Here is a 26688-nt window from a genome sequence, read left to right on the forward strand (position 1 = left end):
AAAGTGCCTTGAAGGGACGGGAGGACGCAGGGAGGCTTCGGCTGACTGCCTTTAAGGTGTTTAATTGTCTTCATCGACGGCCGCCTCGCCAGCTCTCCCTTAAAACACCGCGTCTGACATGGATACATCCGTCGATAAGTGATGATATCTCTAAGAAGAAGCAGCGTGGGGAGAAGGGGAGAAAAAAAAAGCGGTGGAAAGCGGCAGGAGCCTTCCAAACCAACAGCTGTCAGAAAAATTGATTTCATTCCCTACATAAGTAATGTCCGTGCCATTTGGAAACCAGCCAAGCTGCTAGTAGCTGCTTTGTTGCATCTAAAAAGGCACAAAATTCACATGGCGGCACATTTGACTGTAGGGCCCTCATTGAAAATGCATTCATGTCTCTGCGGTGGCGTGAAAGAAGAAGAAGAAAAAAAAGAAAAAAGAGCTAGTTCTCGCTCTGGCTTGAGAAGCTTCAGAAAAGCATCCTGATGAAATTACACAAATAAGTTTTGATCTATTTCTTCAGTTGATTCAAAAACACCTGAAAACATGAGCTCGGTTTAATATTTTTCCTCAATACATGTGGGTCACGTTTGAGTTTGTGTGGAAGTCTTAACGCATGCCAGCCCAATTCCTCACAAAGAAACTGTCCAACGCTGCTGTGATGCTTCTCCCGGTGCATCGGAGTTCGTAAGGCTGCTGAATGGCTTTTTTAATCTCCGTCAGGAGTGGGTGGCAGCAGCCTGAAGATACACAAAACACCACAGCAACAATTCCATTATCCACAAAGACCTACACATTGTGTGTGTCTCTCCACACACACATGCATCGCCACTTGTTTATTGCCGGAGCTGTTGCAAACAATTCTTTTTTATTTTTTTAAAAGCAAAAATAAGCTTTTGTTCTTCTACAAAAATGACAGCTTCTCCTGAAGTTTGCTGGTTTATTTTGCCTCTAGTTCATCCACAGTGCATATTTATGTCCCTTTGAATGCTGCCTCCATATCCAATTGTTCAATTTAAAGCACGGAAGAATCCTACAAGTATAAGGAATAACTTTTAAATCCAACCAGCGGCTGCATTACTCTTTATTCTTCCGTATCAACAACATCATCGTGATGCAGGATCAGATGTTTTAAATACTGATCTCTCCTCAAAGACAATGCATGATGGAATAACTGAGAAGAAATTAAATAAATACAGAAGATTTTCTGTATCTAAATGTACATTCTTTAAGCATCGTAAACACAGCTTGAATTAATTAACGATACAAGCCTGTGTGTGACAGTTTTATCGACTCCCAGACCACTCTGACAAAATATCTCTTTAATATACAACCAATTTGAATGAAATTAAACATATATAGAATATTTATAGAATGGCAGCCTCTTTTTAACGACTGTTAAGGGCCACAACGGGAGGCAAAACACTATTTAAATGACCTATATAGCCTATTTATCATATTAAATAAGCTTTTTTTTATGTAGTACTGGAAAAATGTGCCCATTTCTATTACCAATGTTCTTTTATGTCTTGAAACAATTCATAGTTTTATGTAGAGCTATGTTTACATTCATTCCTCGTGCCAGAAGTGGAGTGAAAGGATGATGTTATACTATGTTAATCTTTCTATCCTTTTTCTTTGTGTTCTTTCCTTCGATCTTTGTTCTTTATATTTGCACTTTGTCATCCTTTGCACTTTGTTCTGTTCTGTTTTTTGCTCTTTTTTTCTTGTTTTTATGAAACTATCGTCTGCTGTGAAATGGAAATCCCCATTAATTAATAAAGACAAATCTAATCCAGTCTAAGATAATTTTATCTAATCTAATATGAGGAATGGTGGGTTAAACCATTTTAACCAAAATCTAGAAAAAATGCAAGATTGGGGTGTAGGACATTGGGGTGTTAATAATGTGTTTCCAAAAAAAAGAAGTAAATTTTGGGACAACGAAATTTGTTGAAATTCCCCTAAGAGTGGGTCTTGGAAGGTGAGACATCTGCGGATGCCATTGGGCGAGGCCGGAGAGGATAGTACAGAACTGTAAATACGACACTCTGGAATTATTATCTGAAATCGTATCAATCATTTTCCCCTCAACTGCCCATCTTCTCAGCTACTAACCTCTTTCTTCATCCCTGTTTTTCCTTCAGTCCTCGTCTCAATCCACCATCAACTCTGACAAATCCAAGATAAGCGTAGAGCACTTAACTAGTTTGTGCACAAAAGATTTCCAAAACAAACCCTCCACCATGTTGCCACCGTCTCACACAAACACACCGCAAATGACGCGGGGGAAATTGGACCTACAACCAGCGCCCAAGCCACTCCGCTTTTGAAATATGAATGATTTTAATTAAACAAACTCGCGCTGCCATCTGGCCCTACGATTGGGTTTGCTTAATGAATGGATACACACAAGCACGCTCGCACTGCGTACACATTATTAACCAGGCCGAGCCGAATTCCAAACGGGCATCAATTCAGAAACAGTGACAAACAACAGCCATGGAGTGATCTGGAGAAGTGCTTCACAAAGCCTGGAGAGGATGCAGTGAAGCAGGATCGTGGCGTGTAAAAGATAGTTATTTGTTTTGACTAAAGATGTGTCTTTGTCATCCATGTATCCTTCCCTACGGGTCACTGTCTGTTTTTTTTTGTTTTGTTTTTTTTCTCCTTCGGTGAGTGAGAGGATCAGTCATCCTTTCTCCTCGCAGACAACATGACTGATAACTTCAGTGATGCAGCACTTGTCTGTCCTAGTCTGTCATCCCAGCTACGCCAACCTTAAATGATGATGTTGGTAATCCAACGGCAGAACCCCGAGATTTCTCTGCAGGAGGAAGATTTAGTCTATTGTGTTTCAGTGTGTGTGCACGGGTTGAAGTGGGGTGTGGATGATTGTCTGGTTGCCAAAGCGGAAAAAACGTGGCCGGAATGCTAACGTTCGCAGCAGGATTCTTATGAGCTACAGTGAGTGTTCACTGTTGACCAGTCTCTGCGTTTGATACAAGATTCTAAAGTGTTGGCAAACGAACGTCAGGATTTCTACTGTCTTAAAATATTCACGTGTTATTCATAGCGACGACTCATTTTGATCATGTATTAACAATTATTAATCGTCTTGATTAATAGACCATAAATAATGATCTACTCATTAAGTTGATAAATAGATCATGATATTTGGTGATAGAAAAAAAACATAAACAAGTAAATATTTCTTGATAACATCATTATTACAAAAAATACTCAATAGATAAATATTTGATGACCAAATAAACATTTTTTAAACAAAAACATCTTTCAATTTGTATGTACCGTTCCTTGACTGTTCCTTACTTATAATCTAACATTTATTCTTTATACAGATTTATAGAATAGATCTGTTCAATTATTAATTGTCTTGTTGAATAAACATTATCATATCTTTATAAAGATGATTAATACATAATAATAATATTTATTATTATATAATTTAATATTTTTTTTTACAGATAAACATTCATCAATATATATATTTATTTTTCATTTCCTTCCTTTTTTTTTTTTTTACTCGGCAAAGTAATTAAACACAATCTTAAGAAAGTAATGGGTAAACAGAGAATAAAATATTTTTTAAATGTTTTGAACTTAAACTAATGATGATGATGACTATTTTGTAAGATATATTTTATATTGTTATCTATCCATTTTGAATGGTTACTTTATTCAAGCTAAAGTAGCTATAGTGGACGTAACTCGATAACAAGCTAAATTCGAGTCCATACTTTTTTTATATTTTTTTTCATCAAAAGTTCCACATGCAGACACTGTATATTTCACTCAGTCAAGATGAAAGGGAAACATGGAAGAATTTTATTTTAAAATGTACTGGGAAATTAAAAAAATCCACTTCCCCTCCTCGCAATCGACAGATCAATACAAAAGTATGTCTTTGACCTTCCGGCTACATGCGGAAGAGCTGCTTTGACTTCTATAATGGACTAATTGGCTGTTTGACTCCAAATAGCGAAAGTGTATGAATATCTGATGAGCTCAGGGGTAAGCTCATGAATAAGTGAGTGCGCAGCTGTGCATCAAAAGCTTCGAAAAGTAACTGTTACCATTCAGATGATGGTACAGTTTCATATCCAAAAGGTAACTTGCAATGCAGTATTATTCACAGAATAGTCAAATATTCATAAAGTCCTTACATCATATAATATGAAAGATTTATAGACATTTTGGAAATACATGGGGATACTATGTTAAAGTATATATTACTTAGTTTCATTAATAACGGTTTCCCCCCCCTTCTACTCCATAAAAGTGTTTTGCATTCATTATAATCCAAACAAAACTACAGGTGATCATTATCTTATGATTCTTGAATGACGAGGGAGTGTTGCAGCGAGCCATCTGTTAACTTCTGTTCTCCCTCATTTTCATCTTTGGTAAAAGCCTTTCGATCGGCGCGTAAATGAATGGTTTGGAAACAGCAGCGATGAGAGTAATAATGAGCGCAGTTAGCTTCCCTCGCAAGGTTAGAACAGTCTGTCAATATTTGCCCTAACCTTTCATGATTTCATTTACGGCAGGTATTTAGCTGATGCTTTCTTATACAATGTGATCAGGTACAAGTGAGCAAGCAAGGACTCTGGGTCCTTTCTTTCAAGGACACTTTAAAAAGAAATATATAGCTGAATATATATTCTTTTTTTTGTCATCCTTCTTTTCACGGATTCAATCACTGCACCTAAACCAATTACATCTCTTCTGACCACAAGGCCACCCTGTAGCTGCCTACGTCTCTCTGGATGAACTCAAAAGTGTATGTCTAAAATGGATAAATCTCCTAGAAAGATGTGCTTTTCAAAGGTTGTACAGATGGATTTAAAAAAAAAAATAGACCTATGTATACAAGCAAAGGTTTCCACTCAAATGTAGACACGGACACGAGGGCAGATACCTTTGACTTGAGATAGTTGGCAGCTTTAGAAGTTAAAAGGGTTAATGTTTCAGGTTAGGGTTAGGCTAGTGAAGCGTCGTTTGGATAAAAATAAAAGGGCAGACCTTTATGTAACAAACCCACGAACAGATTCTAAGTTCATGACCTCTGACCATAAATCCTCTTTAGCAACAAACACCAGCCATTTAAGCCACTTAGCCAACCAGAGATTCCATCCAGTTCCTGGTCTGATACTTTAACCCAATCGACTGGTTCCACAGAGCTAAAGGGTCCTTTCCTAGTATATCATAAAGTGCACATCCATACAACATATGACTTCAAATACTGACACCTTTGACTCGTTCAGTCTTTACTGCTATTCTAGTACTTGTTTCCTTCTTCTTCAGATGGATTGTACCTGGTTCGATACGGTCTTTGGATACATTTGAGTCCCTTAGTACTTTGTGTCTCCTGGAACGAGTGTGTCAACCATAGTTAGTTGTTTAAAAACACCATCTACGGTCACTTCTCAGCCTTTGTTGAGACATTCACTTACTGATATGCTATTCTATGTAAGATTCCACCGTGGTTTCGATCTCGCCTCACACACTTTCCAACCCTACATTTCTGGCTCAAGTGAAGATCTAACCGTGATAGATTATGCAAAGGAATCGTCCAGGAACCTCCCTTAATCTGAAACAAGGGGATATGCACAGCTGAGACTTTTCAATATGCTTATCATAAGCTGCTCTGAAGACCACTTTGCTTCAAAGCTTAGCACTCTCAAGACAGCTACTCCTTGTTAAGCGTCGCCTCCTACTTCCAGACGATAAATGGGATGTATATTTTTGTTGAATATCTGCTGGCAAAAACAGGGCTGGACTGATTTCATCATGATAAGCGCCGAGTCAAATCCTTGATTAAATAATTAAAAAAAGTCTATTATGTTTATGATTCCAAATAGTGTAAAGCTTTGATGATTAGATATTCCTGTTGTTTTAACCCTTATCTTCTGCTTCAAATAACCTGCCCACTGCATATAGTATCCTAGCACCACGTCACCCAAAAAAATGGCTATGAATATAAGCTTGTCTGCGTGAAGATTTGAATGCAGTACGTTGTTTGTTTGTGTGTGTTTTCCTGTGATTTTATCATTCTCTTAATCTCCTTTCAGTGTTTGCCCCTACCATTTTCCATGTGCTCTGCCTCACCGACACTGCCATCCGGCGTTGTCCTCTCGTAGCTGTCCTCGGGGAGGGGAAGGGCACCAAGCCGTGGGCCCGAAGAGCTCTTGCTGCTGGGGGTCTCCGACTCATCCAGGCCGCTGTCGTAGCAGCTCTGTAGCGATCCCTGCTGGTGAGGGTCCTGGGGCTGGCTCACCACCGAGAAGGTCACTCGGCGAAATGGCTACAAGAGAAACCAAATGGCCGGGGGTCACTAAAAAAGGGACTGTCTTTCTTATACTTTAATTTCTTAGCTGTCCAGAATTAATTGGGGTTATCATTCAATTGGAAAAGAGGAGGAAGAGTTAGACAAGGAGGGGGGAGGATAAATAGGAGTTTAGGAAGAGTCCACAGGTTTTCCTACCTAATCTGAAATACAACAGTAATGCATAAAGTAAGAATCCATCTTGATCTAGTCTCTCCTCTGGTTACTCCCCTTTTCCAGCAAAATCAGGTTCCTTTCAAAAAGCCATCTTGCCACTCAGGGGACCATCAAACATGGCAGCTGAGTTACCCTGTGCGTTAAGCAATAATGAAACAAAAGGTCAGCCTGAAGCGCTCCTTCATTTGCCTATTTTACCGAAGACACAGCACACACGACCTGACCTATGCTGCTCAAGAAACACCCTGAATGACTCTGCCTATCAGCAACAGGTAGTAGCGAAGCTTTGGCCAGACGTGCTGTGGGTTCTAGAGTTTAAATACGACAAAGCAAGGGAACCATTTCATTAGAACCGCTGCCTGTTTCTCACTGTTTCCATGCTCTCCTCCCAATCATCACGGCTGTTGCCGTTTACAGAGGGATGATGGATGGGAGAGGCAAAATGACCATGAGGACCGAAATAAAAGAGCAGCTATTGTCATTATTAGGATTAATGGCATAGCAAATACTTAATGTCGTTCAATTAGATACCGTTGGAGTTTGCCTCTGTTGCTGTGCCTTTCCTACCCCAGACCCAGTCTAGACGGCACCTCCTCTAAAACCCATTTCTTTGCTCTCTACGTCACTGTAGAAAGACAAAAATCTAATAAAGCAAAGTTATATCCACCTTTAATTTTCATGGTATCATCAAGGGATGGTAGATAAATTACACTTTATTGGAAAACAGAATCAAAAAGGAAGCATCTCAAAGTGTTGATGATATTGAGGGATTTAAATTCAATGATTAGATGTTTTCAAAGTTGTTGTTGCAGATTAAAACCATGCGTCAGTTAAAAACCTAATTTTAGGATATTAATTAAAATGTGGCTCCCTTGTGAAGTTTTAAATAATTTAAACGCTTCCTCTTGGTTCCCTTTCTTTGGCTAGCAAACATAATGGCAACAAATTGTGTTTCCTTATATTAAAATGAACAGCCGACAAATTATTCTGTATAAATATTCATAAAAATAACCAACTTTGATAATCAAACACTCGCTACATTATTTACACATTTTTCAAGTGATTTAAATAGGAAGTGAAATGACTTAAAAGGAAGCAAATCTGTTGAAAAGTTGACGAAGCAAGAGAGAATATATGCTAAAGAAAAGAGGGGAGGAACGGAATTTGATCCAAATAGGTTTCATTCACCTGACGTTCTCTTTATTTTAACTGGAGGGGAAGCGGAATAGAAAGGGGGGAAGAGGGGTTGGTGGGGTGGAGGTAAAACCTAATTTGTTTGCAGAACAGTAATGGAGTTCATGTCGAGATCGCCAGAGGCTTTGGATTAGAATCTGCAGCAAGAAGCAACTGCACAGCGACCTTCGCTCCCTTCGCTCGCTGCCTTTTAAATAAATGAATAGAATAAGAACAATTCTTTCTTTCTTGTTTTATCTTATTTGCTCATGTGCGTTGAGGCTGTGTCTCTGCGGCTTCAAAATAAATTGATAAATATGCTTCGCGGCTCCGCACGAGCCGCCAGACCTAAGAAACATCCACGAGATCCACTGTCGACAAATACGGTTCTGATCATGACTGTTGGATTTAAGACACAAAACTAACATGTGAAGTCCAAACAAGGTCACTTCCAAAACCAGTGTTTCTGAGGTGGAGTACATGCCCTTTGTTACGGTTCCATCAACCTCTACTGAACACTGACCTTCTGGCTTTGAGAGAAACTCAACTGCCTGTCAAATACACAACACACTCACTCTGACGCACTTATACTTAAACTTAAAACAGCATACCCATAACAAGGTTTTCTTACTTATGTTAGAGCTATATCTTATTATATATTTTACATATTTGGATGCATTCTTTTAATATTTAATTCACGGCTAATTCAGTCCTATGCTGAGTCATCTATTGTTCAAGAGTATTTATTTTTCTAACGTTTTTCAAACGCATTCAGACAAAGTGGCCCACATTTTTAAATATTTTTTTGTTTTTAAAAACCTGCTTTAACAGACATACTATATAAGTCTGATTGTGATTTTGTCATTCAATTCACCTGAACTATCTCTGAGTCCGTCACCGAAACACTGTCGGCAAATAAGTTAAACATCTGTTTTATTATTTGGAAATCCCGATCATTTTTTGTTATCTTAAACACTGGCGCCTTTGTAGGTCACAGTGTATGTATATACAATATATAGGAATTTGTTTGTGGCGACGACAGTAAAGAATACAAAGAATGTACATTTGTTGTAAATGTTACTGTGCATAGAATACTGTACCAGAAAAGCTGTACAGTTGATTTGTATAGTTGTTTTTGCCAAGACATTTGATTAATCATAATTAGCTTTAACTAACATACTTAACAATAGCAAGCCATGACACAACTGTGGCAGGGGATTAAGGTAATTATCAAGGTATGACATGAAACATAATAAATAATGTAACATGAAATCAGTTTGTCATTTTATCGTTGACACCTAAACACATCTTCGAGCTTAAAACAAATGTGGTTTAGCTTCAATCTGTGTGTGAGTGCAGTTTTTACTAATCCCACTTATTTTCCCCAGATGCAGAGCCTCATATTTTTTGCAAGTGATGAAAAAGCAGCTGCTACGTGTGAACTGTCTTCCTCAAAAGTGAACAATGAAAACAAGCTATAGGTGTGTTCGGAGCTGTGGCCAAGGCTAAAACCTGACCTTTTTCCTGGATGGTAAAGAGAAAACACATGGCCTGTCTGACTTAAGCAGAGCCCGAGCCAGTATAAACAGGACCATACCCCTCGTGTCAATGATGTGTGACCTTTCGGATTTGATTTTCATTTCCGTCTCCCTCTGAACAGGAATTTAGCTGCTGTCAGCAGCACTCATTTCGAGACTAATGTTTTCTTTTAGCCCCTTTGAACGGGTAACAGATTGTCTAGCTGGAGTGCTGCGAGCTTTTGCAGGAGTCTGAATTGTACAGATCATTTAGAATGCATTCAATGAACATTAGTCAAAGCTGTCACACGAGGAATATACAAGGCTTTTCTTCAACACCTCCCCTAAAGTGTAACTTTATTCCAAATACCTCTTCACCACATCCATTCTTTCCTGTTGGTAATCAAAGCTCTACTCGCTAGAGAAGAAGAGAATAAAGATCCGATACAGGAAAGTCTGAGAAATACCATGTGTGTAATTTCAGCTGTAAATACCAGTGGCAGATGGCCGTGACCCACCACTATGAACCGCGGGAAGTAATTGTGGCTCAGTTGGAAGCGGTGGCGGCTGGAGATGACGAACACTGCGGGACCAGTGTCTTATTGCAGTCAAGCAAGAGACGTGGAAGGATCCAAGAATGAGTAAGAGAGATGGAGGCCGGATAGCGTAGACCAGCGGAGGACACAAGGAACAGGAGAAGCAAACGACACATAAGTACCTCCACCATTGTGAGACGCCAGTAATTAAGAAGCCATGTTTCATTTTTAATGGCCGGCCAGACAGAGCGATACGCCACTTGAGACACGGGGTGGGAGCCAGATATCCAAGGTACACACAACAACATGCTGGCAGGAATTAGATTAACCCCACGGCGTCCCCTCGCCAGACCAAGACCCCATGAAGTGAATACATAAACAGGAACCACTGATCTCCCCTTACATGTGATCGTCTTTTGAAAGTGTTATTATCAGTGGTTCAGATGTGTTTATCAACCCATCGATAAATCCAGTTACTTTAAAACAGGAGCAGATTCTTTTAGGTTTTTCAGGAATGTCCATTGTAGCTCAACCATGGATGCATTTTAATTCCAAACAAAACAACTTAATCGTAGAAGAAAACACAAAAATGTATTGGATTTTATGAGAATAATTGAGGTTTCATTTAAAAGAATTGTACGTGATTCCACTCTAATGTAAACTATTATGCTCATCTGTGCTTTAATATATGAAAGATGATAAATAATAAGTTAAAAAATAAATACAAACGTGTGAATAAATGTCAAAATAAATACATTTTTGGAGAAAAGTATTTTTGATAATATAATTTCCGTATTTTTTCAATGGTCCTTTTATGGTTGACATTTAAACAAAATTAATATAAATCTAGTAACGTACAATAAAACCATAAAAAACCTTGATATATATTTTCTAACAATAATATAAACTATTTTCTTCTTCTTTTCACCAAAAATGCTTCTTTTTTTTTGCCTCTTCATTCTTTTGTCTTGACGACCTCTCACAACAAGCTCCTTATATAATGTGGCCCCTCAGGATATTTAATTAGTTGATGCCAGATGGCGAAGGTCGTGGAGTGAAGCTAGTAAATTCCAAATCTTGTCGGCGACTGATCGGCGCGAATGGCTTGGTGTGTTGTTTATAAATCACTCTTGTCAGTTATTTTAACTCAGTCTAAAGTTTTTTTGGTTCATGGTGTTCGTACCCAACAAAAGAAATGTGAATTCCCGGGCCCTCGTCGACTGTAATTTCAGTCCTATGAACTAAAAGATGATCAGAATCACTGATGCCGAAGCGATAAATGAGACGGATGCCCTCAAGGTGAAAGTCTGAGTGGAAATCAATAGAAATGTGATAAGGAAGGATTTGGATTCTATTTGGTTGCGGCGCTGTAGCACTTAATTACTATGTTGCTGACCGAGCTTCTGAACCTGCCTGGCACGGGGAGCAGAGGAACAAAACAAACCGAGTGGTTCAAATGCTCTTTCAGGTGAATGAGGTTTACCCTCAGTCCGACTCGTTCTGATGAGAATTTCGGGGAAAGTGAGCCTCGGTGATGTTGGCAGGACAACCCGAGCAGAGTCTCAGGTAACGCGTTCAAGGCTAACTGATAGCTTTGGCATTGACAAGGTCCACTTCTCCTTCTTACTGCTCCACGTTCCGTTGACTTCAATGAAACAACATCTCCTTTACTTACATTCCTGTCCTTTAAAAGAAGAACAAAAAAAGGAAATGATGGGGAAACATTTCAAAAGCTTCAGAAGTTTCAAGAGCAGCTCATTCAGCTGGTCTTATCTTCAATCAACACAGATTCTTCCTGTTATTTTACTTCACTTTTGAATTTTTGTTTGGAAAATGTTTTAAAAAAAATCCTTATGCATTCCTTTCACTTGTCAACGACTAGATAAGGTTCTCACATCAATTCTAATCTATTCACGGTGAAACTTTATCTAGTTTTCTGCAGGAACAAAAACATTCCGATCAATGTTCAAACAAACCTTCTTACTGTGTGAAGAGTATCATCACAAGGTCATGAGCGCTACAAGCTAATGTGATCCAAGAATGACAATTAACTTGTCGTGAACCAAGTATGTTGTTTTTTATTGTTAATTTTACATGGTCCTTGCTCTCTTTTCTTTGACACGTTAATGACACACAGTCGGAACTAATGGACAGTGACTCCTGCAGCCGCTACTTAAGCTTGCTTGTTCCAGTCCGCAGTGTCAGGTTGTCCTTGGTACTATGCTGGTAGAGTTGTCCTCCCTATTGTTCCTCGATCATTTGTTTTCTATCTTCCTGTTACTTTTTCAAGTATATTCCCTGGGAGGGATTTTGATCCTCCACACACTTTAGGTTTTTCCTTTGTAGTTTTATTTTGCAGTGTAACTTTTGGATATTCTTTCCTCTTTCTAGTGTTTATTTCTTGTCTATTTCGGGATTTATTCCCCAGTATTTTGTTTGGCTCCCAGTTCAGCGACACTTGTTTTCATGCCTTCTGTTTGTAGTGTTTTCCTGTTTCACTGTTGCAAAAATGTATTTTTGTGTCGACAGCTCTCAGTGATTCGGGTTGAGGGACAAGAAATCAACCTAAAATGTTGTTTTTGCTTAATATTTATTGCTCAACTTCTTCATTACTTATTCAAATGGCATTTCATACGAGATACACCTTTGCATTTATTTACTTTTTCTTAAATATTATCAGAACAGCAATTCCAGTCATCAATGAATGTTTTCTTCTGCCACATTTACTGAAGCCATTTCTCTTTTTTAATGATGCCGCACTCGAGTTAATGAGCGAAGATTAACTCTCCGAATACATTTTCCTCTATTTACTCGTGTTGCGAGTTGGGGTCAGAAGATTTCCACTCATTCATTACAACACAATTTATGTGCTGTGTGTGTAGCAAGTGTTGCCTTCAATTCCGTTCCAAATATATAAAAAAAGAAATCTCATAATTGGAGCTATTAATAAGAATACCACATCATTTTCCACTTAAAACTGCTATTTATCATAGTATTTACAAACATTTTCCCCTTTTAAGCCCAGCTACAGAAACCTCCAACCATCCTCGATGCATTTATTCTACATGTAGAGCATGTGACCGTTGTCAAAAGTTGAAATCTATATGTGCGTCAAGTCTGTGAGGTTGTCATCTCAGATGTCACACCAATGTTCATTCCCTGGCGGTGGCGTAACTCGGAGCTAACACGGTATTCCGAGTGTCATCTATATGGATTTGTCACAGGACCGCATGTGACCGACGGCCTACTACTGTCAGGACGTGACGAGGCTGGAGCTGGCACTTAACGTTAGCCTGTTGTGACATCAGTCCTGGTCTCAGCAGGAAAAAAAAAAAACGGAAGTGGCGAGAGAAGAAACCTTAGCATGTCCGAGACCTCGAACATTCACCAGATCGGGTTAGAAATAAGACGATAAGAAGGGGTGACTAACAGATAGAAAGGGTATCTGTAGATAAGAAAAGAACAAGGATAAGTCGTTATTTATTTCCCATCCGGTGTCGCTGATGATGGATAACCTTTATTAAAGAGAGCAGGCTTCCATATGAGGGGAATATTCAAGGGATTGTCAACAAAATCATGACGCCTTCAGTCAACTGGGAGAGGCATCAATCGATGTGCCTCTGAACCCATCGTCGCATCGGCATTAGCCGTCAGACGGACGGTATTTATTCTCTTCTTCCCGACACACAAGGATCTGGACGAACACCTGTTTTTGAGATGGAAGGGAGGTTTTATGAGTGCAAACGCTCCAGAAAATGCATAATTATAAACAAATGTTTGGAGACTCAAAGGGGAATTTCAGAGGCAGGTGTCGGACGAAAGGCTAATAAAACCGGAGAGCGGAATTTAAATTGTGTTTTGCATCAGGATATTTCACTGTTTTGTCGGGTCCTGCAAGGTCAACCAATCTTCTATTTATTTATTTTTATTCACAAATATGATGAGCTTTATTTATTTATTTTTTTTACGAATTCTCCATATTTAATTTAGTTAATACAATTATAAATATTTTGTTAACCCCTATATTTACTCATATTGTTGAATTAATTTTGACAAATCATTTCTTATCGGTCATTTATTATTAAATTAATTGTAATATTAAACCTTTGTTATCTTACTCAAATGGATTTTGTTTTTTACATGTGGTCAGTTGCCGCATATTCTCACCTGCTATGTTTTTTTTAGACTTGCAAAAGTTATTCCTCCTTCAATATGTCCATTTATTCTTCCTTATCCCTCCATCCTGACCCATCATCTCATCTTATCACCAAACTTCCTTCCTCCCCCCAGTATCTGCAGCTCTGTCACTCGTGCCACTCCCTCTGCACTCCTGCCTTTTGTGGAGATCTGGGAAGGTCAAACAGACTCGACGTTTGATGGATGAAAATGGAATTAAGATGAAAGCGCACTCTTAGATGAGGAAGATACGAATCAGGAGATTAGGGAGCTGGGAATCTACCGGTGCAGATCAGATCCATATTGAATATTGTAGAAATGGATTTTTTTTGTGTTTGTTTTCCAGGATGGAACCTGTGAAATATCACTTTATTCTATATAAAATTGAAAAAATAAAATAAACAAACAAATTCTTACCACTATTCTTAAAAAGCTTTTCTGAATCAGTGCATGTGAATGGAACCAAATAAACTTTTATTTTTATTTTATGATGTATTTTTTCCAGTTAATTCTTACATTAGGTAGATTAAAACAATGTATTTGTTAATCCTTTTTTTCCCTCTTTTTCTAAGACACATTTACTTTTTTCAATAAACCATCCATCTAAATATATAAAAAAACATCGAAGCACATGTGAGTTTTAGGTGTAAACTTAGCTTTGCAGTACTAATAAAATAAATCAGGCCACTTTTAGACTCTAGAGAGTAACACAGAACAAATACCTCAGTACTTTTTTTTCCAATTATAGGTACTATTGATGATATATATATCAACATAGCTCATGTAATTCAAATAGAAAATGAGAAATTGAGAAATAAATTGAAAGTTCTCACATCTGCAAGACAATATATACTATGTATACTATATATTATGTAGGTCAACTTTAATTCAAATGTACAGGCAGGTTGTTCATTATAATATGTATACTTTAGTTGTATTTGTTTGTATAAAATGTGTTCTTTTTATACCTGAAGACTGCTTATCACCACTTTTTGAATGCATAATATTTTTGATTTTCTTATTTATTTGCACATTTATAAGACAAACGTTTGGGTTTATTATGCTTGAAAGCGGCTCAACACTGTTTGAATGTATAATAGTTGTTGATTTTCTTATTTACTTGCACATTTATAAGACAAATGTTAAGATTTGTTATTAAACTTGAAAGCGGATCAACACTGTTTGAATGTATAATAATTGTTTATTTTTGCATCTATAAAAACAAATGTTACCATCACCACTTGTTGAATGTAAAATAATTGTTGACTTTCTTTATTCAATATAGTTTTGTACTTAAAGTAAAGGCTTCTTTATTTTTGACCATGGTATCGAAAAGTATTGAAGTAAAATATGAAGGATCCTTCCTTATCAATTGAAAATCGTTCATGGACTTTTGTCATCGTGACACCCCTATTTAGAAACGTCTCAGATCAATGAAGTAGATTCGTTTAAAATCCATGTGATGATACTTTAAACTGTTTCTGCTCTAACCAAACATGAAAGAACATTCACAAAATGTATCTTTAAAGCTGCACACTGTGCTTTTTTTTCATTATTCCTGACCAGATAAGCGTGTGTTCGTCTCCAGCAGGAAAGGGATTGTGTGGGTAAAATCCCAGAAGCGACACAGTAGGTGTTAAAGATGATATTTAGATTGCAGCTATATGTTGAATCTGTGGCACGGTGTTAGCGGACCAACACATGCCTTTTCACAGGATTTGCACTGGCTTTGAAAAAAGCAGATGGTGTCTATTACAAGAAGGACACATGCCGACATACACATTTTACAATCTAATCTCCTCCATCTCTGCAGTTGTGAAGCACTGGATCAGTGTGTGCGACCATAGATGGGAGAATAGGATGAGGCTGTGGCTCGACAGGCATCAAAGACAGTCCATCAATGCATCTCTCGTCGCCTGGTGATGTCGACGTGCAGAATAATCAGAATTGAGAAAGTCTTTTAATATTCTTCCGAAGTCTCATTCTAAAGCCCCATTTTTTAGGATATTAGATCTCAAATGGGGAATTTGATAACGGCAGGTTGTTGTTGGTCTCCACTATGGAAGCTCTCCTGTGTCTGTGCCGGCAGCTGTAAGGAGACGCATTAGTGGTTTAAAACACACTTAATAGCAAAGTATGTTAGTCCCCCTCTGGTATTGTTGGCCTTGTAAGTGAAATTAAAACAGAAAAACCCTTAGTGGATGAGCTAAATAAAAGTTCTATTTGACCTCTGTGTGTGAGTTCTTGTGGTTCTCTTGAGCACAATGCTACACAATAACAGCTGGAGCCATAGAATATTTAAGTCGATATATTAAACTGGAAATTCAACCGAAAAATCAGATAGTAAATAAGCAATTAATAAATATAGTGATGGAAAAATCCTGTGCTCAAGTATGTTCATCAAATGTACTTAACCACATATAACATTATTATGTCCCTGATTGTATTTCTTATCACTACTCGTGTGGAAAATAATTATAATAATGTATAGATTTCTGAAGGAGTAAACATATTACCCTGACCTTGAGCGATAATAACTTATTCAAGTTTGTGATTGGTTGAAACATTTGGTTAAGATAATTGACATTAAAGCTGATATAGCAGCGAACTAACAGCTCTGTGCTTCAGAAACAGACATGTTAACTCTGTATTTTTTACTTTCTCACTTGGTTAAGTAAAAGTACCTTTGATTTGTATATTTGTTGGTTTGTGTTTGAAAGAAAATATTCCCAGGCCAAGCCAACTTTTCACCTTTCTGTGTGAAGTTTGTATTTTCTCCCCATGTTGTGTGGGTTTACTCCCGGCACTCCGGTTTCCTCCCACAGTCCAAAAGAAGAGAAGAGAAATTGGGAAATTGTCCATAGGTATGAGTGTGTGTGTGAATCGTAGTCTGTCTTTGTGTGCCATCTGACAGACTGGTCCCCTGCCTCTCGCCCTATGATACTGGGATAGACTCCAGTCTCCCCGCGACCCGATAAGTTTTAAGTGGTAGAAAATGAATGAATGAATGTTTTATGGGGATTTTTTCAAGTAAAATGGTAAAAATGAGATAACTTTAATGAGCTTTAAACTTTGATAACCGTCATTTAAAGTTCACGCTTGCTCGAGGAAGAGGAAAATATTCTCTAGTACTTGTTTCACTGATGGTTCGTTTTCATTTGTTGCCCCTGCTGTTGATGAAGTGAAAAAAATCCTTCAATTTTATTGTTTTGTTCTTTTCTTACTGTCATTTAAAATCAAGTTAAAGATCGTTTCCAGGTAGAGAAATATATTCATTGTCATTGAGTATTTGTTAAACGCTTATGTACGATAATGACAAAATGAATTTTCAATTTGCGATGTGTTGCCCCTACTGTTAATGAAGTGGATTAAAGGAAAAGGTATTGTTTTGTTCTTTTCCAACCGTCATGTAAAATGACAGCCATCTGGCATTGTTCAAAGCTGTTTCACATTTAATTGTAACCAGTCAAAGCAGCAAGAGTTTCACTGAAACTGTCAACAAATGTTTCCAGTGCCTTCTCTCAACGCCATCTTGAAAGCATAAAAAAAATGTTTCTTTCTTAAATAAGAAAGAATGGCAAGAGCTCAGGTTTCTCATGAATAGAACTCTTGTTTCCAACCGAGTTCATTATGACCATCTTGAAATGAATCAAAGTTGACGGGAGGTTACAACACCGGGGAAGACACCTACAAAGGCTTCCATACATCCGTCGGTGTGCGTCTGCATGTCACCCATCACCTCACCGGCAGCTGGTCCGCAGGACGGGAATGAATCGTGAGTAAGATGAGGAGTCGCCGGATAAAGAATGTTGAACACTGGCAGCCGGGGCAACCAGATGGAACGGATCGTGTGTCACAGTGAAACTGCCCTTCGCCGGTGGACGGCAGGTGAAAGCACCTAATTGTACGCAGGAGCCTCCTCCTTTTATGGCGGCTGAAAGGACGGCATTGAAGCAACACGAAAGATAACCTCGGCGCCGACACACCAAATGGCAGCGACACAAACACGCACTGTCTGCCTCGTGACAGCACCCAATTTTTGATGTGCGGGGGAGGGTGTTTCGCGCCCTCGGTGAGACGCCGTCGCGGTCGCATGATGGATATTGATCCGAGGCGACGTCGCTGTGACGGATGATAGTGACGGGCACCAGGAACTGCACTGTGCACAACATGAACTATTGTAAAGGATCAATGACAGCCGATCAATATGGCATGAAGTCGGGTTAGTGATATGTGTGTTTGCGATTGCTTTCCAAAGGCCTTGTGGCGTCCTTGTGGCGTTACAGACGCAGAGGAGTGGGCACGCCATTCTCTTTCATTTGAACCACATACCAAGAGAACAAAAAAGCCTGACATGAGTTCATGGATAGAATTCAGAGCGTTAGTTAAAACATCTAAATGAAACATATAATCTTGTTAAACGGCTACGGAGCTCCATGGAAGATATTAATGTTCTTTTTTTTTATCTTAAGGTAAAAGTAATATCCTTATCGTGTGATATTTCTATCTGGTGATATTTCCATTGTGTGATACTCGTGTCTTCTGATATTTGTGTAATGTGATATTTATAACTTATTATATTGTGATATTCTTTTCTTTTGATATTCTTGTCTTATGATATTCTTGTCTTGTGATAGTCTTGTCTTGTGATATTCTTGTCTTATGATATTCTTGTCTTGTGATATTTATAACTTATTATATTCTTGTCTTTTGATATTCTTGTCTTATGATATTGGTGTCTTGTGATATTATTGTCTTTTGATATTCTTGTCTTATGATATTCTTGTCTTGTGATATTTATAACTTATTATATTCTTGTCTTTTGATATTCTTGTCTTATGATATTGGTGTCTTGTAATATTTATACCTTGTTATATTGGTATCTCGTGATATTCTTGTCTTGTGATATTCTTGTCTTATGATGTTCTTGTCTTGTGATATTTATATCTTGTTATATTGGTATCTCGTGATATTCTTGTCTTGTGATATTTATATCTTGTTATATTGGTATCTCGTGATATTCTTGTCTTGTGATATTTATATCTTGTTATATTGGTATCTCGTAATATTCTAGTCTTGTGATATTCTTGTCTTTTGATATTTATATCTTGTTATATTGGTATCTTGTGATATCCGTGTCTTGTGATATTCTTGTCTTGTTATATTGGTATCTTGTGATATTCGTGTATTGTGACATTCATGTCTTGTTATGTTGGTATCTTGTGATATTCGTGTCTTGTGATATTCATGTCTTGTTATGTTGGTATCTTGTGATATTCGTGTCTTGTGATATTCATGTTTTGTTATACTGGTATCTTGTGATATTCGTGTCTTGTGATATTCATGTCTTGTTATGTTGGTATCTTGTGATATTCATGTGTTGTTGTATTGGTATCTTGTGTTATTCGTGTCTTGTGATATTCATGTCTTGTTATATTGGTATCTTGTGATATTCATGTCTTGTTGTATTGGTATCTTGTGTTATTCGTGTCTTGTGATATTCATGTCTTGTTATGTTGGTATCTTGTGATATTCATGTCTTGTTGTATTGGTATCTTGTGATATTCGTGTCTTGTGATATTCATGTCTTGTTATATTGGTATCTTGTGATATTCATGTCTTGTTATACTGGTATCTTGTGTTATTCGTGTCTTGTTGTATTGGTATCGTGTGTTATTCGTGTCTTGTGATATTCATGTCTTGTTATATTGGTATCTTGTGTTATTCGTGTCTTGTGATATTCATGTCTTGTTATGTTGGTATCTTGTGATATTCATGTCTTGTTATACTGGTATGTTGTGTTATTCGTGTCTTGTTGTATTGGTATCGTGTGTTATTCGTGTCTTGTGATATTCATGTCTTGTTATATTGGTATCTTGTGATATTCGTGTCTTGTGATATTCATGTCTTGTTATATTGGTATCTTGTGATATTCATGTCTTGTTATACTGGTATCTTGTGTTATTCGTGTCTTGTTGTATTGGTATCGTGTGTTATTCGTGTCTTGTGATATTCATGTCTTGTTATATTGGTATCGTGTGTTATTCGTGTCTTGTGATATTCATGTCTTGTTATATTGGTATCTTGTGTTATTCGTGTCTTGTTGTATTGGTATCGTGTGTTATTCGTGTCTTGTTGTATTGGTATCGTGTGTTATTCGTGTCTTGTGATATTCATGTCTTGTTGTATTGGTATCGTGTGTTATTCGTGTCTTGTGATATTCATGTATTGTTTTATTGGTATCTTGTGTTATTCGTGTCTTGTGATATTCATGTCTTGTTATATTGGTATCTTGTGTTATTCGTGTCTTGTGTTATTCATGTCTTGTTGTATTGGTATCGTGAGTTATTCGTGTCTTGTGATATTCATGTCTTGTTGTATTGGTATCGTGTGTTATTCGTGTCTTGTGATATTCATGTCTTGTTATATTGGTATCTTGTGTTATTCGTGTCTTGTGATATTCATGTCTTGTTATGTTGGTATCTTGTGATATTCATGTCTTGTTGTATTGGTATCTTGTGATATTCGTGTCTTGTGATATTCATGTCTTGTTATATTGGTATCTTGTGATATTCATGTCTTGTTATACTGGTATCTTGTGTTATTCGTGTCTTGTTGTATTGGTATTGTGTGATTTCGTATCTCTTGATATTTGTATTTTTGTGATAATATCATATCTTGTGATGTTTAAAATTGTGTGATATTTATATCTATTGATGTTTGTATCTATTGATATTAGTATATTGTAATATTAGTATCTGTAATATTCATATTTCTTTTTATATTTGTGATCTTCTTATCTTTGTGATCTCTTATATAATCATATATAGTGATATTTATATTTTGTGATATTAATATATTGTATTAATGATATCTTCTGATATTCATATCTCATTATTCTCATATATAATTATATTCTTATTTTACTGATTAATCTGAACCAGTAACAGTTCATTCTAGTGACACACAACAAGCCTTTTCCCAAGTCCTGTGGTTCATGTTAATAACTGTAGTTACTTAGTTTAGCCACTAGTTGAATTCGTTCATCGTTTGAGTGTGTTCTCGTTGCCATGGGGACAGGTTGTCTTTTAAAAGTAGCAAAGAAAAGTTATGTTTCAAACCTAGATGATATAAAAATTGGCATTCTTTCTTTCAGGGCAGTTCTACAGGTGTCAATATTTTATAAGGATATATTTTAATTATTAAATATAGACCGATTTTTCTTCATTGCTGCTTAGAGCAATGTTATTATCCATTTATATAACAACTGCCATGTCACAAGTACACAAGGTAAAAGAAAAACATTTATGACCATTGAAGGAAGAAAAAGTGTGCAAGGTGCCACAAATACTAATACAAATACTTGTTCTTATTTTAATTTTTATGAATAATCGTCTGTATTGCTGTGTCTAAATGGAAAAAACAATTTCCCGAAAGAGACCTCCTGAGGGATCAATAAGTTCTACCTAACCTAACCTAACCTAAGACACTCTCGGCCCATGATATCTGTCTTTTCCTGGCTTCAATGGGGCGAATGATACTTAAAGAATGCACATGAACAGATACTAATATCTTGAGATGTTAAAATAAAATGTTTTCATTCATTCATCTAAGAACAATTCTCTGGTTTTGGCTCCGAACAGAACCGTCTCGATAACCATTCAAACTGTTTCTGCCAAACAGTTTCCACCCAGAGGACGATCAGAAAGGACTGACATATCAAGACCATGTTTGGACATAAAAAAAGGACAGAGAAGTTTTAGGGCAGTGGGACGATAACGAAACCCACATACCTAAATTTAGTTTTGCCCACATTTAGAAACCAACAACAAGCTGTTTATTTATGCACAGAGAAAACAGTATTATTATGAATTTAGGCCACGAGCACTTATTATGGAGGCAAGAAAATCTTTCTGGTGTTTACAAAAAAAGCCTCTGGAGCTCCTTTTGTGGCAAGCATGAAAAGGAGGTCATAAAATAAGGCTGGTCAATGGATGAAGGAGGGGATTTGGACCGTCGACCCTCCCTTTATTTCGGGTAGGAATCCGTACAGAAAACAGTTATAGTTTGATTGACTGTGTCTTATCAAATCACATGTTTGATAGAGATTTTTCAAAGTCATACTTGAACTCATGATTTATTTCCTGTTTTTCTCAATAGCAAAAAAAAACAAAACACTGTGACATTTCAGTGCTTATGCACTCATTTAAAAAAAATCATCCAAGCAGAAAAAACAAGTACACAACTGCATGAGAATATTGAGAACATCAGATAAACCATGAACCCGAATTAATTTCCACTAGATTCTTTTCATTTGGACTCACTGCTATGGGCGACTGTTGGAAATGGATTCCAATAGATGTGAAAAAATGTACTTAAGATCGAACCAAATCATAAGAAAAGAGTCCGGCTTCCTTAATAAAATGAGTTTGAGAGTCATGCACGGTCAAGGCAATGCAGCAACGCATTGTTTTTCCACTTTTTTGAAAAAATAAATTCTTCTGAAATAAACTTGTTTGTATTTCCTACTTTAAACGATTCATCTCTGGGTGTCAAACTCCATCAAACAAGGCTCCAAAATATTTTACCAGTCAAAGTCGCAGGCGGAACAAAACGTTGACAGGAGTCTGAATAGTTTATTCTCTTTTGATTCTTTTAAATTATTGTTGTTATCAATTCTTTTTTTTTTGTTCTTCACAAAACAAATTCTAGCTTCCTACATATTTTGGTCGGGTTGATTTGGCCCCGGGGCCATGGGTTTGCTGAATGTGTGTTCTATAAACATCTAAGAAAATAATAATAATAATAATAAATATGCAGTAAATTAATAAACAAAATAAAATAATAATAGGTGTCAACAACAACAATAATAAAAATAATAATAGTAATAATAGTAATAATAATAATAATACAAATAATAATACAAATACAATAATTATAATAATAATAATAAATATGCAGTAAATGAATTAACAAAATAAAAATAATTATAGGTGTGAACAACAACAACACTAATAATAAAATAGTAATAATAGTAATAATAGTAATAATAGTAATAATAGTTATAATAATAATGATAATAATAATAATACTAATAATAATAATAATAATAATAATAGTAATAATAATAATAATAACGATAATAAGATAGAGATAGATAGATAGATACTTTATTCATCTCCTTAGAGAAATTCACGACAATAATAATAATAATAATAATAATAATAATAATAATAATAATAATAATAATAATAATAATAATAATAATAGTAATAATAATAATAATAATAGTAAAAATAACAATAACAATAAACAAATGCATCCTTATTGTATCAGGATAAATACATTCAAAGTTTCTTGTCCAGTTCGTTCACGTCAAGACTGATTCCTATACTTGGTTGTACAACTAGACAGTACTTTGACGTTGAAAAGGTAATTGTTAGAAGGCAACAGAAGAGAACTTTAAAGATAAATATGCAAATCTGGCGGGGAATATCATACCAGGAATCAGCACACGCCGTCGTTGTCATAATGCAAAGTGCTGATGCGACCTCCCTGGGGAGCTGGTTAGAAGAGGTTGAATGTCCCCGTTTCCCAAGATGCATCTGCTGAGTCTTAGTTTTCACACTCTATTGGTATCATAATCTCGCAGTAATATCTCGCAGACGCACACGACAGCTGTGTGTTGCCTGACCGTGCTGCTAACACTGCATGCTTCTTAACACTAATGTACTTTTGGCAGAATTTGTCAAGCTGTTTTGAGGGAATTGAATCTCCTCGCCTTCACCAAATCACGCCCTGATATCAGCCCACCCAGATGCCATCGTGGCCATTACCCCCCTTTTTTTGTTTTATTTTCCAGCAACCACAACTTTTGGTTCCTCATTCATCTGTCAGGAATATTACCCTCAGCCTCATCCATCACACTCAATCCACTCCCTAATTCTCGTGTCTCGCGCTCTGCTTATCTCAGTGCTTTGGAGCTGAAGCGTAATACTAACAAGGTAGGAATAGAAAAAAAAAAGATAGATGAAGTGCTCTTTGGGTCATAAATTCCCAGATAAGGTGAATGGTACACTTCACATTAGGGCGTTATACCTTGTAAGACCTTGGGGAAAGTTTGGGGAGTCTCAACGATGACATGAAATAATCCTTTTTACACCAGAAGTGATGGGTTCACTTTCTGTTATCCTTTTCTGTTATCCCATTCTTAAAGCGATAGCTCACGCACAAGGGTTGGGATTATTTTCAGACTAATCTGTTCTTTTTACAGTTATAGACAAAAATGTTTGTTCATTTTAATGTAGCGACTGGAGCTCAGTTGTCTTCATCTTCGTCCAAAAAGACGTATTTTCCCCATGATCTGTCTCAAATCGCGGAAAATTGAGTGTGGATCGATGGACACTTTCCACCCTTAACGTCCGCCATCTTAGTGACGTAGATGAAGCTAAACTGAAGCTAAAACGCGTCTTCAGAGCAGATACCGACGTAAATGTCCCAAGAAAACACTATATTTTACCATAAAAAAACACAACAACAGTAATAACACAATGAAACACAACTTAATAACTTGTTTCATTGGTAAAGAGGTCAAGTGTGGGTTATAGTGTTTCAAGGACTGGTTACAATCAGTGTTAAGAGGTAGTAGAAGAAGAAGCTGTCAAGTCATTTCCTGTTAGTAAAGCTTTTCTATTCTATTCTAGTGTGTAGCAGAGACAGTACTACCCTGTTGAAATATGCACACCGCGCTAGTAAGTGTACTTTCTTAAAGTGTACTGTAAAGCAGTGCACTGGAGTACATCCTGTCAGGAGGCTAATGGCCAAGCAGCGTACAATAAAAGTTTAAAATAAAGACCTATTTCAGTTTTTTCCGTAACAATTAAAAGCTTCAGTACAAGATGGACGTTACAGACGAGCATTACGGAGGTATTTGGATGTTTTTAAGTGTTAAGATGAAGACGAAGACAACTGAGCTCCAGTCGCTACATTAAAATGAACAAACATTTTGTCTTTAACTCTAAAAAGAACTGATTACTCTGAAAATAATGCCAAGCCTCAGTCGACACGAGGATGGGTAGAAAATGAAAACGTGAATGTGTGTCTTCTGCAAAATGCTTCTCTAAATATACAGTCGCTTTAAGTGCATCTGCTCTGACTCAACTGAATATTTCATTAAGTGGGTGTGTTTCACATCTGGAGGTCACGTTCTAGAGACGCGGCGAGTGACCAGGGTTTGCTTCTTTGTTTCTTCTTCTTTTCTTCATACAAAACCTGGGTTTCTCCTCAAGGAGGATTGGTGAATTCATTCCAGCCATTGCTCTCTGCAAAGCTCAGCAGAAAACAGGCAGAAGGCGGATGATGAGTTGGATTGAGGCTGCAGCCGAGAGATGAACTGGAATCGACATGAATAAAATCACATTCATGTTTGACGCGGGTCGGACTGTTCAATTTAAAGTCAATGAAAAATCTCTTGCTTCTTATAAACTCAAGACACATTGCTCATTTAGCTACCAAGGCTGTTTTTTTTTTAAATCCTATCAAATAAAAATACCTTAGAAATCTTTTCACCACCTCAATTTTTGTCCAGATCACAAATTCATTACGATTGACTTTCATCATTAATGTCACATTAACTCTTTCTTAAGAGTCATGAGATATGACTTGAACCTTTTTAGAGTCAAGAGTGAAGCAATTTTACTTCATTAAGTCTCAACTTAGTTTTTTTAGTGCATAAGTGTGTCTCAATTCTTAGTATGTGAAATGTAGTGCTCCATACACACTCAATTGTCAATAAAACGCCCACGAAACTGAGTATGAAAATATATATATATGACTTAAGCAGTTGTGTGTTTTTCTTCTCATGTGTTTTTATTTTTTGTTTTTATCTTATTTTAATTTTACTTTTATTTTACTTTATTTTATTCTGTTAATAGTGCTAATTTTGTAATACTGTAAATAATTTGTATATTTTTAAGATCGTTTTATTTTATTTTATTTTATTATCTCTTTACTATTTCTTTTTTTCCATGCACTTCATTGTCCTGCTGCTTCTGTTGTAAAAGTGTGTTTCCCCTCTGGGGATGAATAAACGTTTTCTATTCTATTTTATTCTATTCTTATTTTAGAATGTCCTTTTATTTATGTATCTTTTTAAAAAGTGTTCCCATCATATTCCTTTATTCATCTTGTTCTTTCTTTTGGCCCTGGGAAATTTGGCCCCAGAGAAAATTGTATCACTTGTCCCACCTTTGCACTAGACCAAGTTATTGTGTTTAATATGTAGCATTTTTGTCTTTGGTCTCAGTCGTGGAAAACATAGTTCTACGAGAGACGGCCAGAGCTCTCTGTTTTTTTTAGTTTTTTTTTTAATGACAGCTATATCTCCTCAGTACCAGCTAGACAGCGAGGTTTGCACCATCACCGAAAAGAGGTTTGCGACTACTGTGTATTTCAAATGTTTCCACGTACAAACCGGCTCTCAGGTTTGATGACTCTTCAAGTGTAGACCCTGAAATGAATGGTATATTCAATCTGGAACAAAGAGCACTCTGGTTGTAGCGGCGCCGGGAAAGTACTTTCAATAAGCATCGGCGAGTGGTTAAAAGTTATCAGTGTGTATCAGGCGTGCTATCGAAGAAACAACCTTGAGTCAATAGGCCGTGACACGTTGCACCGATCCATACGCTTCCCCCGCACACAGACAACACTCCCATAAAGCCCTTCTTATTTTTAATTACACTCAGACTCATTATTTTGAGGGTCTTAAGTGCAT

The 26688-nt window shown here is 36.9% G+C and overlaps 1 protein-coding gene across 6 annotated transcripts in view; it reads right to left on the minus strand.

Annotated features, from left to right (window-relative positions):
- Positions 1-26688, minus strand: part of pcdh7b (protocadherin 7b) — a 129181-nt gene that overhangs the window by 56032 nt on the left and 46461 nt on the right. For 3 of the 6 annotated variants that reach the window (XM_087788556.1, XM_087788558.1, XM_087788559.1), the window contains exon 2: positions 6097-6316. The exons of 1 other annotated variant lie outside the window; for it this stretch is intronic. In XM_087788556.1, coding sequence (XP_087644682.1) covers positions 6097-6316 — 220 coding nt within the window. The remainder of the gene's footprint in view (positions 1-6096; positions 6317-26688) is intronic. 2 more of the 6 variants (XM_087788557.1, XM_087788560.1) reach the window with 1 other exon arrangement.

This window comes from Callionymus lyra, chromosome 4 (assembly GCF_982586985.1).
Source record: "Callionymus lyra chromosome 4, fCalLyr1.hap1.1, whole genome shotgun sequence".
In the NCBI taxonomy this organism is placed as follows: Eukaryota; Metazoa; Chordata; class Actinopteri; order Syngnathiformes; family Callionymidae; genus Callionymus; species Callionymus lyra.